Source organism: Vitis riparia, chromosome 3, assembly GCF_004353265.1.
Source record: "Vitis riparia cultivar Riparia Gloire de Montpellier isolate 1030 chromosome 3, EGFV_Vit.rip_1.0, whole genome shotgun sequence".
Lineage (NCBI taxonomy): Eukaryota > Viridiplantae > Streptophyta > Magnoliopsida > Vitales > Vitaceae > Vitis > Vitis riparia.
Genome location: NC_048433.1, coordinates 18,526,239 through 18,540,548, shown reverse-complemented (window position 1 = coordinate 18,540,548; position 14,310 = coordinate 18,526,239). Strand labels below are relative to the sequence as shown.

At 34.0% G+C, this 14,310-nt stretch overlaps 2 protein-coding genes across 2 annotated transcripts; one reads left to right on the top strand and one right to left on the bottom strand.

The window, feature by feature from the left end:
* Nucleotides 1-5,473: 5,473 nt before the first annotated feature.
* On the top strand, nucleotides 5,474-6,511 carry LOC117911015 (serine/threonine-protein kinase BLUS1-like). Its single transcript, XM_034825183.1, has one exon. It carries the CDS (start codon nucleotides 5,474-5,476, stop codon nucleotides 6,509-6,511), a length of 1,038 nt encoding a protein of 345 aa, XP_034681074.1.
* A 1,734-nt stretch (nucleotides 6,512-8,245) lies between these two features.
* Nucleotides 8,246-11,164, bottom strand: LOC117910060 (7-deoxyloganetin glucosyltransferase-like). Its single transcript, XM_034824120.1, has 2 exons — nucleotides 10,556-11,164; nucleotides 8,246-9,360 (listed from the first exon to the last, which is right to left on the bottom strand). Exons 1-2 carry the CDS (start codon nucleotides 11,127-11,129, stop codon nucleotides 8,426-8,428), a joined length of 1,509 nt encoding a protein of 502 aa, XP_034680011.1. The 5' UTR covers nucleotides 11,130-11,164; the 3' UTR covers nucleotides 8,246-8,425.
* Between the last annotated feature and the right edge of the window lie 3,146 nt (nucleotides 11,165-14,310).

Here is a 14,310-nt window from a genome sequence, read left to right as displayed (position 1 = left end):
ATGATACAAGGAAAGAATGATATAAGGAAAGAACAACTAATATCATAATATTTCAACTTTCCTAATATCTCAACATTCCTAATATCCCAACTTTCCTAATATCTAAACATTCCTAATATCTCAACACTGAATGATATAAAGAAAACATTCCTAATATCTCAACACTTCCCCTCAAGTTGGTGCATAGATGTCACACATGCCCAACTTGTCTAAAAAATTTTAGAAGACTTGACTTGAGATAGCTTAGGTGAGGATATCGGCCAATTGATCTTCTGATCGAATCTTAGGCAATTCCACAATCTTATCATCCAACTTTTCCTTAATGAAGAATCTATCCACCTCGACATGCTTTGTACGATCATGTTGTACTGGATTATGAGCAATGTCACATGCGTCTTTATTGTCACAAAACAATCGAATTGGTTGCCTAGATAGGTAACCTAAATCCTGTAAGAGGAGTCTTAGCTATAATGCCTCACAAAGTCCTAGAGCCATACCTTTAAATTCCGTTTCTGCACTTGAACGAGCGACGACATTCTGCTTCTTACTTTTCCATGTCACAAGATTACCACCTATAAAGGTAAAATAGCAAATGTAGATCGCCTATCATCCACTGCACCGGCCCAATTAGCATCAGTATATACTTCTATACTCTGATAATCAACATTTTTAGCGAACAAAATTCCTTTCCTAGGAGCATTCTTCAAATACCTCAAAATACGCATGACTGCATTCATATGTTGCTCTCCAGGATTATACATGTATTGACTCACTACACTCAATGCATAAGCAAGATCTGGTCTTGTATGAGCTAAGTACATTAATCTCCCCACAAGTTTGTGGTATCTTCCTTATCGGTTGATACTTGATTAGGCTCAACACACAATTTCATACCTTCTTCTATTGGTGTATTAACAGGTTGTCATCCCGACATTCCAGTCTCCTATAAAAGATCTAAGGCATACTTTCTTTGAGACAAAAAAATTCCTTCACTTGATCAAGAAACTTCAATCCCAAGAAAGTATTTCAGAGGACCTAGATCTTTCATTTCGAATTCTCTAGATAAATAATTCTACAGAGTTTTTCTTTCTTCAGGATCATTTCCTGTAACTACCATGTCATCCACATATACGATGAGTGTCGTAATCTTACCATGTTGTTTTTTTAGGAACAAAGTGTGATCTGAGTTACTTTGACGATAGCCAAAAGCTCTCATTGACTTTGTGAACCTTCCAAACCATGCTCTCGGGGATTGCTTCAACCCATACAATGACTTCTTCAATTTGCACACCTTCTGACATTGCTTTTCTGACACCATGCATCTTGGTGGAAGATCCATATATACTTCTTTAGATAACTCGCCATGCAGAAAGACATTTTTCACATCGAACTGTTGTAATGACCAATCCAGGTTTGCAGCTAAAGACAGTAATACTTGAACTGTGTTGATCTTAGCTACATGTGCAAATATCTTTGTGTAGTCAATTCCATAAGTTTGAGTGTACCCTTTTGCTACTAGTCTTGCTTTAAGTCGTTCAATATTACCATCTGCCTTATACTTCACAGTATAGATCCAACGACACCCAACTGGCTTCTTTCCTAGTGGACATTCTACGAGTTCCCATGTTTCATTCTTCTGCAATGATTTCATCTCTTCATTCATGACTGCTTTCCACCTTGGATCAACTAAGGCTTCCTGCACGTTGTTAGGAATAGCTACAATAGATAATTGATTTACAAATGACTTATTTGATTCAGACAAACGATGGTTAGACACATAGTTGCTCATGAGATATTTGACTTTGGTAGACAATTCAGGTTCATATGTGGGTTTAGGAATACCTCTATTATAACGGTGTGGTAACCGTTTCATGAATAGATCAGGTTCCAAATTAAGAACACCCTCAGTAGACGACGATTGGTTTGGAAATTTAATAAGGCATCTTCGGACCCAAATTGTTCAGATGGTTCAAATTCATCCTCCTTAGAGATATGATAATCATAATCGAGAGTCTGAATTTCCTTATGGTACTCCCCCTGAAGTTCAGACTCAGATGAAAAATACATCGAATCTTCATGAAACACCACATCCATTGTAACAAACATTCGTCGAGTTGGAGGATGGTAACATCGATATCCCTTTTTGTGCAATGCATTTCCAACAAACACACATTGCAATGCATGGGAAGTTAACTTAGTGTGTTGGTGTTTGTGTATGTGCACAAATGTCACGCAACCAAAAACACGAGGAGGTAGATTTGTAACGGTTTGGGCAACTACGACATTAGTAAGAGCTTGGAGAAGTGTTTGGAAGTCAATTGAGCCGGAAGGTACCTGATTGATCAAGTATGCGGCAGATGTGATTGCTTCTCCCCAATAAGATATTGGTATTTTTGCTGCTATCAAGGAAGCACGAACAACCTCTAACAAGTGTTGATTTTTCCGTTCAGCGACTCCATTTTGTTGGGGTGTATTGGAACAAGTAGTCTGATGAATGATGCCATGTCCTTCCAAATACTTTTGAAGATCAGAACTCTGATATTCTCCACCATTATCGCTACGTAGAACCCGAACCTTTGCATTGTACTGAGTTTCAATCATTTTATGAAAATTTTGAAACAACAAGTTCACTTCATCTTTGGTCTTCATCAAGCATAACCAGGTCATTCTAGTAAAATCATCAATAAAAGTAACAAACCAACGTGAGCCACTCAAAGTTGGGACTTTGGATGGACCCCAAACATCAAAATGTATAACCATAAAAGGAAGCGGACTTTTATTCAAAATTAACGGAAACGAAGCACGATGGCTTTTAGCCAATTCACAAATATCACAACGGAAACTAGAAAAATCACTCTTTGCAAGCAAACTAGGAAACAATTTTTTTAAATAACCAAAGGAAGCATGTCCTAGATGTCGATGCCACAACCAAATTTCAGACTTTTTCTTCTCCCGCTCAGATCCATCTGCCATTAAGGCTTGTTGCAACTTATTTGAATCCTTTGATTGGAAATCCAAGCAATAGAGTTTTCCTCGCTTAATACCACAACCAATCATCTATCTTGTTTGGATGTCCTTAATAACACAAAATTCAAGTCAAAAAATGACAATACAAGATAAGGCTGTAGTGATTTGAGAAACTGACAAAAAATTGTAATCTAGAGATGGAACAACTAAAACAGAATCCAAATTCAAAGTATCATTAAGAGTTAAGGATTCTTCCCTAATGACTGGGGTTGTGTTACCATTGGCTGTGGAAACAATTTTTTGTGAGGAAGGTTTAAGGGGTGAAACCTGTCTAGAATAAAAAGTCATATGATCTGTAGCACCAGAATCAATTATCCATGCACTATTAATAACAGGTGTAGAAGTATTTAAAAATTTGCCGCCATAATCTGTAGCGGCTACCAATGTAGAGGCTTTTTCAGCAACATTAGCCTCTGTTTTTATTTCGGCAACAGTTACAGTCGAGGTTTTCTTGGAATCCTTCTTCCGTTGATCATGATTATTATTATTAATAACAAAGTGGTGATGGCCTAAACATGATCTAAAGGTCCATGGTTCAAACCATCGGTTCCTCATTGTTTTCCTAGTCATACAAAGAGTCGTTGCTTTGAAATTGTGGGATATCCAGACTGGTGGGATCAATCTTATTGCAATGAGTGCATTTGAAGGTTGACTTATCAATATTAGGGTTTGTCTTAGGATGGTTGATCGCTGTCGGACTACCATAGCGACAAAATATCCAGGATTTCAGTTTCATGGCTCTGATACCATTTTCAAATTGATAAATGGTAGTTTTTTTTATTCATTTTTTCATTCGTTCATGTACAGAGTATATATAGAGGGTAATCACCATTCTAAGAATGGGAAAGAATGATACAAGGAAAGAACAACTAATATCCTAATATCTCAACACTCCTAATGTCTCAACTTTCTTAATATCTAAACATTCCTAATATCTCAACATTGAATGATATAAGGAAAGTATTCCTAACATCTCAACAGATTGATACTCTTTGGATCTTGAAGCCGTGAGGGAAAGAACAGGAAGGAAAAAGATAAGACAAAAAATATAGTTAGAAAAAATAAAATAAAAATTGTAAACTAACTAAAATTTAGTTTGCATAACTTAGTTTTATTATTTTTAAAATAAAAAACAAAAATATATTTTAATTTTTTTCATCTTTATAAATATTATATGTTTAATAGGTTTTATTATTTCTAAAATTAAAAACATATTTTGTAATTATATATATATATATATATGACAAGAAGAAGTTACAACTATTTTTTATGTTGATATGTGAAGCATTATTGACCGGTGTTGGTTCAGTAAAAGGACATCATGTCCATCAATCATGATTATTCATTTTTATTTAAATATTTATTTAAAATTTTGGAAAAAAAAAAATTAAAGATCCACATATTGTTGTAAAGGAAGAGAACACCAAATAATAATAATAATAATAATTCAAATAGAAATTTAGAGAAAAAGAATGATGAACTTTTTGCAACTATGTTATTCCAAAAACTATATTTTAAATTGAGATCATTAAAATAATAAATATTTGAATAATATGTATAATTCCAATATTTATTGTTACATGAGAAAGTTGTAACATAAAAAAAAATATCCACAAAATTTTTAAATATATTTGTAATATTAGATGTCACTCGTTCTTAGAACATGCCGGGTTAAAACTTTAGTGAAAGAAGAATGGTATAATTTGTTAAGATTACTTCATTAAAATTTTAATTAATAAAAATCAGTGAGATGAAACTTGATTTAAGAGAGAAAAAAATAATATCTTTATAAATATATTTCTTACAACCAAGTTGATCTTGTGCTACTTAAAATACACAATCCATCTCTTTCTTAATTGTCACCAATAGCTTTGTGTGAGTGCCTTCACATACATAGATTAGGTAGGCATGTTAGAGAACGTCCACATCATAAGTAACTCCACAAACCATGGAAGATTCAAATGATTCTCCAACAAACTCAACCTTGACAACCACTTTTATTTCATTGAATTCAAATGATCTTGTTGCAACAATCTTAACAACTTGGCTCCTATCAACATTCAAAATTTGTTGGATAATGTAGATATTTTTTTTAATATAAATATTAATTGATATAAAAAATCTGCTGATTTGACGAGTAAAAGAATTTTTCAAAATAAAATCTTAGCCTATCTACAAAAATTATTTTCAGTGTTATCCTAAAAGAAGATTGATTTAACTGCTTTTCCCCTCCAAAGAGATACAGACAAACCCCTTTCCTTATGACTTCTTCGACTCCGACTCCAACTCCATCAACCACTCAAAGATCACAATCCTTCTCATGCATCCACATTGAAAGAAAGAAATCCAACCGCATTGAGAAAAAGAAATCGATTGAATCCATCAAAACGAAAGACTGGATTTTCTCTGGAAAATCAATCACTCGAATCTCTGTACCCTAACAGACATGGCCCAAGAAGGTGGCAATGATGAAGAAAAGTGGTGGCTGTGCATCGACAAGACTGGAACACTATGCAGGACAAAAAATGTTGTAAGCGATCCAGCATGCATGGTGATCATGGAACCCAACTCCGGAAACCAGGACTGGACCAACAAGTACTGGACCACCCATATCATTGGAGCTGCATCTGGAGCTACCGTCTATAAAGCTGCCTTCTATCCGGACTTCGAGACTTTGGAAGCTTTGCCTGATTACGAAACCTTTGTAGCCATCAAAGTCTTCAAGGCCAAACAAACAACTGAGATACAGAAGCTGAAGCAAGAACTCCAAGACAGTGCCTTTCTTGCTGGTCATCCTCACCCCAACATAATCCGAATCAAAACCGAATTCACTGTCGATGATAATCTTTATGTCGTGATGCCTTTCATGGCTGGGGGTTCCCTTCAATCCATTATATCTTCTCGCTTCCCAGAGGGTTTTCCCGAAGAATGCGTCCGCATAGCTCTCAGAGAAACCCTAAAGGGCTTATCATATATCCATCGGATGGGCCAGCTTCATAAAAATGTGGACGCCAGGTACATCTTTCTTTGCCCATATACGCCAGCTATAAAGCTCGCCTTTGCAGCATCCCTCTACGAACAAAATACCAACTTCCTTGGTCATGGACCCTCTTATGCCATGCCTCACTGTATGTGGCCAGCACCTGAGGCTAGTCTGAATTACACTAGCAAGGCTGACGTATGGCTTGTTGGCATCACTGCATTGCAGCTGGGATATGGACTAAGAGTAGCCAATCATAACAGTATGGTTGCCATGGTCAAGAATTTGAGAGGAAATTACCCAATGGAAGACCAAAAGTTCTCCAAATCTTTTAAGCATTTGGTGGCCCTATGCCTAGATCCAAACCCATCAAGACGGCCACAGCCAGACCAGCTGCTAAGGCATAGATTCTTCGGTAACTGTCAGGATGTTTGTTACTTTTCAAATATGGTAAAGCCACCAGAACAACAGAATGGAAGAAATTTGGAGGTACGAAGAGCATGAATGACACTAATGTGTTTTGATCAGAGCAAAAATATTATCATTCATTTGAAGTTTAGATCAGCATCTTCATTTGAACTTCTCTTGGGTTAGTATCTCTGAGTCGAGTCGAATTGTCTTGTTTGATGACATTGAAGCAGAATGGAGTTCCATGCATTCAGTTCTTCGTCATTTATTTAATTTTCTTTTGAGCCTAAAATTGGTGTGGAAGACTATTAAGTTTATTAGAGAGAAATTTGAAAATTCTCTTAACATGTGCCTTAGCTATACTTGTCGTTTTTCACAATCCTTTGGCGTGGTGTTATATCTTTGATTAGTTAATTAATAGAGAGTAGTTCATAGATTACTATTTTTTGAACTTGTCATGGATTCCCATCTCCGCTCAGTTTGTATTATTTTTAATAAAGATGTACAACCCATTTCATCAAAATCCAAAAGGTTTACATGGTATTAGAGCCTTCAAACATGCAAAGAAAAATATGTCTTCAAGCATGCAATTCCTTAACAAAATCCACATATTTCAAGATAAATAAATCCATATAATAGAGGTGACTTTGGCGACTTATAACTTCAATTTAATTTATATTGAAATATTGGATTTTAATTATGTAAGGAAATAATTTTTTTTCTTTTATCAAACCGTGTCAGCCAAAGTCAAAGCGGGTTGGTCAAATTGGGCCGGTCAAAGTCAAATGGACTTGGTCAAAATCAAATCGGGTCGGTCAAATTCAAACTATGTTGCTCAAACCTCACCCCTACCCAATTACCCAAAAACCCAAACCCATCACTTGACCCGATAACAAATTTAGTATCCATAACTTATCAAATGCTAATGTAGAATAGATAATGGCTAGATTATACACCATTATCATGCAACCACCTCTTCCGTACCCCAACAATTCTAAAAAAAAATCTTTATTACTAGAAACACTTAGATTTTTCGAGAAAATTTTATGAAAAAAACTCCTTACAGTAGAACACATTTAAATTTTATGGGAAAAATTTATAGAAAAAATTCCTTGTTGCACAAAACACTTTGATTTTTAGGAAAAAATTATAGAAAAAAAAAACTTGCAACATAAAAAAAACATCACTAGAAGGGTGGAAGACTAGAAATCATACTCATGGCCTCCACCCACCAAGAATCACCTTTAAAAAATAAATAAATAAATAAAAACTTGAATGATTCAACATGAGTGGCTCTGATGCCAATTGTTAGAAAATTAATAAATGATAAAACCTTTATTCACTATGTTAGAATCCCCTACTAAATCCTCAAGAAAATTAATAGGAAGACATACATGTATCCATGAGTGTAATAGTGGGGTTTTCAATTTTCCACGTCTGAAACAGCGTATTGTAAAGAATTTGAACTTCACTCAATAATAAGATGTGAGTAAAATAGTAATATGCTCCATTTAGATTGGAACCATAACTGCACTTATACATGTACTCTATTTTATTTGTGGGTATGCGCGCACACCACACACATACAATTAATGTTAATATGTAGGCCTATAGTTGAAAAAATTTCCCTACAATAATAGTTTCCCTTTTATATAAAGTTAAAGTCTATCTAATAGAGACTATTTTTTTATTCTACAAGTGGAAAAATGTTTGCTAATACAATTACCAATTTGTAATATAAAGTTATATATTTTTATAAATTTATGTTTTTAATACCATCAAACAAATTTTGAACCCCGAAAAATGCCAACCAATTGAAGCTATAACGAGTAGACTTTAAGATATATCATGCAATTAACATCCCACAAATCATTCATAAAATTGATACAATCTACATGAATGCTTTCCAACAAAAGCTGAATGCACACATTAAATCTCATATGCATGGTTTGGTACTTAAAAGAGTTGAATACATGCATTAAAAAAACAAGCTCTAGTGTATTAATCAGTCTACTTCTTTGACAACAGCACATCACTCAACAGTTTGTTGAAGTTGTTGTAAGAAGACCCACCAGGTATAATTGCCTCTTCTGCTAACTTCTTCCATTCCATTGCCGCCTTCTTCATCTTCTTACCCTTCTCTTCATCCATCAGCTCTCTCACAAGCTTTTCCACGTCCTCTCTCTTCACATCACCATCAACCTCCATCCCTATGCCCCATTCACTGCAACTATACCGACAATTGGTCGGTTGCTCGGCCCTGAATGGCATGCAAATCAGCGGCACTCCTCCACATATGCCTTCGCTTGTGGAGTTCCAACCGCTATGTGTTACAAACCCTCCTACCGCCGGGTGCTTCAGGACTTGTTCTTGCGGACACCAGCTTGCTAACAGGCCTCTATCTCTTGTTTCAGTTACAAACTCTGGTGGCAAAGGCGCTGAGTCCTCTGGCACCAGATCAGGCCTTATGATCCATAGAAAAGGCTTGTTGCTATTAGCTAGTCCCCAAGCTAACTCTCTGAGCTGTTGGGGTGTCATCACAATCACGCTCCCAAAATTCACGTACACTACTGAGTTGGGTTCTTTGGAATCGAGCCATTGGAGACATTCCGGTTGTTCTTTCCACAAACTTGAGCCAAAAAATTTCAACTTATCGTCGGAAATCTGATGAACCAAATGCTGAAGAGGGCCGATGGTGTAAACTGGCGGAAGGGTGGCTCTGAGAGCATCCAAAACATCTTTTTCCAATGCATCGAAAGTGTTCAAAATGATAGCAGAAGCTTTATTAGCTCTCTCTGCCTCCGCGATCAAGAAGTTGAGCATGATATCGTTGGGGTCTGTAGTTTTGAAGAAAGCTGGAAAATCCCTCAGACGGATGGTTTTCATCATTCCAGGAATGGAATCAACAATGGTATCTAAGTACCCATTGGTCAGACAGCTTTCATCTGTGAATCACACAAAGAATATAAGCATTGTTTGGAGGAAGATATTTGGATCCCAAATTCATGCTACAGGCGTAGAAACTTGAATAAGCATAAACTTTTCTATTTTGGTGAAATCCATGGAAGGTTGAAGAGTTTTCAATCACTATATTTGAAATCATTGACCAGGATACATGGTAATTTCAGATATCTTTCTTTTTTTAGGAAAACTTTATGATAAGATGACACTGAACTTCCAATCTCAATGTCTTGTTTATACCTAAATCAGGACCCGTGAAGATAAGTACAACAAAATGGTCCCAAAAATAAGAAATTAGATATATATATATATATATATATATATACGAAGAAATAAGAAAAAAGGAAAAAAAAAAACCTATTATTTTAATGTTAATTGCAATCAATATTTTCATCATTCATTAAATTAAAAAAGTTATTGATCCACAAACTATATAATAAATATGTATTTTATATATTATAAAAATCTAAAATATATACAATTAAAAAAATTAATAATATTTCATTTTTTATATTTGATATTACCAAATTAAATGATAAGAATAAATATAAATATATTAATATTTTTAATTTTATTAAATAAAATGAGTATAACATTTTAAAATTATAAAGAACTTTGATAGAGTCTTTCATTTTTCTATCATTATAAAAACCGATCCTACCATAATGTACTCTTAATTATAGCGTGACACATTATTTAAATTTGTAAATGTTATTATATTTTTTTCATGCATAACATTACATATTAGTAAATATTTGTGTTTATTTAATGGTTTTACATAATAAAAAATTGGAAAAAAAAAAAGTAATATTTTTGTATATTTTATTCTACAAGTGTAGCTAATAATGTATCACTCTTATGGCCCAATGGATCGACCATCATTTTGATATCCTTGAGATCCAAGGTCGACTCCTCCCACCTAGTTTGCATCAAATGGAAAGAAAATGGACTGATGGCTGGCAGGGTTGACCCAAAGGCTGTAACTCCACTGTACAACTTTTGGGAACCGGCTAGTGTTCAGAAACAGTCCAACCCATGAACGGTCTAATTGATCCAACTGGACCGGACAGACCCCGATAGATTGGACCGGCCGTTCCATTTTTGAAACCTGAGCTATTGGATTATTGGATAAGACCGAACCGAAATGCAACCTCAGCCTCAGATAGAGATAAACGATACCTTTGAGTGGTATAAGACCTCTTTGAAGGAGGTCTCTGTAGTGCCTATACCCCAGAAACCCACATGCGCTTGTCGTCCAAAACAGCACTTCAGGCACTCCAAACTTCTCAGCAGCATCAAGAGTGAAGGACATGACACCATCAGACACAATACAGGTCACAGGCGGGCCAGCAGAGGAGGAAGGATCATTGAGTTTAGAGATGAGGTTGCAAAAGGGCGCCAAGCTGTTCTTGGAGGTGGATTCACAGACAGAAGCGGTGGGTTGGGTGACATCAGCATCGCTTGGTGGGAGGCCATCTGGGATAGTCTCAAAGCGAAAATCAGGGAAGCCATCAAGATAGTTGGGGCCTTTAGACCTGAGCAAACGCTTGTGGTTGTGCTCAGTGTTGACAAAAGTGATGAAAAAACCTCTGTTGTGAAGCAGTTTTGCCATCTGCAGCAGTGGGTTTACATGGCCTTGAGATGGGTATGGGATGCACACAGCATGAGGTTTATCAGAAGCTGTGATTGAAGCCATCTCTCTCTCTCTCTCACACACAGCATGAGGTTTATCAGAAGCTGTGATTGAAGCCATCTCTCTCTCTCTCTCTCTCTCTCAAAATAGAAAAAAAAAAAGGAATCTCTCTCTGTCATGTGGGTTTAATCACATGACTTTGAGATGGTGTACTTATTTCATTTGTACTCTAAAAAAAGAAGGAATAAAAAAATCCACCAAGATTTATCATATTTGAGGACTTCAAAATTGGTTTTAACTTCCCTCACATGTTCCTTTTTCCAACCTTCAACTATTTAAGCTATTGTTTACCCTTTTCACAAAGGAGAGTTCGAGAATAAGTAAGAACTAGCCATGGCCCATGGTGTCGGGTTATAGTCGCCATTCCAAAAATAAAATTTTAGGTTTATGTATCCACATTAGATCTTACTTTTTGATGTGTCTAGTTAAAAAAAATTATTAAATGAAAGTGAAAAAAAAAATGAAAAACAAAAAAAGGACTGATACAAATAAATGGTACCAAATAAAAAGGCAAAAATTCTCTGGTTTCTTATATGGATTAATTACTGTAAAACATCTAGTGCTATACTTCTACAAATATTTTGACTTTTTAGGTGATAAGTGGTTACAAGTAAAGAGTTTTTGATAGTTTGACAAAAAAAAAAAAAAAGTGATGAATTTTATCATTTTGTTTAGAAATTTATATAGAAATACATTGTGAATTATATAAAAAAGAAATAATAAATATTCCAAAATTAACCAAAATATTATTAATATTTGATTGTCCTTGATTTATAGAAATATTGATTGAAGTGGATTCTTATAATTATTTTGTGTATTGCATTTATTGTCTTTCATGTTTTTTTTAACTATGTATCCTCTCATTTCATGTCATGCCATTTTGTATTATCATTTATTATTTTTCTTAATATGCCCCCAAAGTGGAGTATGAATGAATATGGACATCTTACTTGTTTTAAAATACGACGATTACCTCATTTGACAAATATTTGATAAAAATATCAAATTAGTCAATTTTTTTTTTTTTTTTTTTTGAGAATTTTAATGTGTAGAAAAGGTGAAACCTCTTCCCCTCAAATTAAATGTCATGTCTCCTCAAGTATTTCAACTATAACAATGTTATCCAAATACAAATCGATGCATATTCTAAAAAATTTTATCTCCTCCTTTTCTATAATGAGTGATTGGTTATGTTTTTGAAAACATACTATGATTTAGCTAAAAGAATGATAAGGTGGTTTAGAAAGCATAATGACGAAGAAAAAAAATAAAAATTCATACCTTTATTATAAGTCATGTGCAAATAGACAAATTTTGTCTTTCTCTAAAATTAGCTTTTGATGCGGTGAGGTTACCATAGATTCTTATTATTATTTTGTGCATTGTCTTTATTATCGTCTTTTCATGTCTTGTCATTATGTGTCTTGTCATTTCATGTGCTCTTTTATTCCTCCATTTAATAATAAGGTGTTAAAAAAAATATTATAATTAATAGCTATTAATTATATCCAATCACATAGTATTATATGTAGCCACATCTATTATTTTACTATTTTATGATAAAAAGGAAAAATGATGAGCTATGAAAGCCCATTATACTCATAATTAGCTTATTAAAAAGTAAGTCATTTCTAATATTTTTATTTTATTTTATCTGTTTTCTACTTTTAAAATATACTACAAAATTTCTTTATAACTTTTTAATCACATAAGCTAATTTCTAATAAAATATAAAATAATTAGTGAGGTTCACGTGGGTTTCAATTACTTTTGGATGTTTATTGGGGTAGTTATAATCTTTTTCTATTTTAGTCAAGTTCTTGTCTTTTTGGTATTAGACTTTTGGTCACCACATAAATTTCCCTTTCATTTAATGAGTCAAAGCATCACAAAAATATGTTCATGACGGGGCCACTTCTATCTATAGCTAGCTTGATTTTCAAATGTAAATATTTATTCTTGGGGCAACTCCTAACTTTTCTCTTATGTCATGCCTTACAAAAAACTTTATCCTTATCAGTATTTATTCTTTGCAAGGCCATTTCTTTGACACCTTTTTTTGGATCTTTCCTTAAGTAACATTGGATTCTTCTTGAAAAATATTAAGGAAACTGTAGAAGGGACCAAAAAAAGAGTACCCCCTTTCTTTTGCTTTTTCCTCTTATAGCTAGCATGAAATAAGAGTAGTTGCAATTGACATTGGTACGTGCCCCTGATATCCTTTGGGTGCACCGCATATTTAATAAGACTTTCTATGTAGCCATGCAGTTCAAGTCTAACAACCAAAAGAGTTTCATAAAGCTTAGACAACTTATTTGCCTACTTGAAATGTAGACAGTTGATATTATATGCCTAAAGTGCACCTTTGTAAACTAACCCATTAAATGAAATTAAGTTGAGTCCATCATAATGTCTCAACTTATAAGTTGTTCCCAAACGCTTTAGCCAACTAGGTGGGTGCCTTTGTTCAATAGTATGTTACCTATATAACTAACTTAAAGTAATTTCCTGCCCTCACACAACTACTCTATGTTTCAAAAGATTGTAGAAGATTCCACTATTGAATTTTGAATAAACAAATTAGAGTCCATGTTTTTTGCTCTTGAAAAACAACGCCGAAGGAGAGCTTGATTTTATAAAGGAAAAAGTGTATCCATGCTCATGTAAAAATAATTACAAAATAAGAATCCTCTTTAAAAATAATTTAAATTTTATATACTTTAAAGATAGTATCTAAGATGATCAAATGTAGTAATTATATCATGAAAAAATAATATCTGAAGGATCAAAGATAATACATTTGATTAAAAAGTGTATAAAATATTAATTATTTTTAAATTACTATTTAAAATTTATATTTTATAAATTTGGATTACTATTTTGTGGTTTTTTCATATGGATGTATAAAAACACATTTTTTCTAGACTTGAAGATATTTCAATCTACAAGCTATGATAGATTTGAGTCCAAGGAGCCTTCGAGAGCTGAAAAATATCGATTTGATTGAAGTAAAGAAGTTTTTACAAGTTCATGATGGAGAAAGACAAAGCAATATCTCAAAGAGGAGTAAGGCGAGGATGGTGAAGGAGGAATCTAGTGTACCAAGCATGTAGTACAACACTAAAAAGCAATTAAGACGTGTTTGGCACTAGGAATGAGGAATGATAATGAATATTTTGATTTTATTTTTATTCCCTCTTAAATAGGAATGAATTTGTTAATTCCAATTCTTATGTTTTGA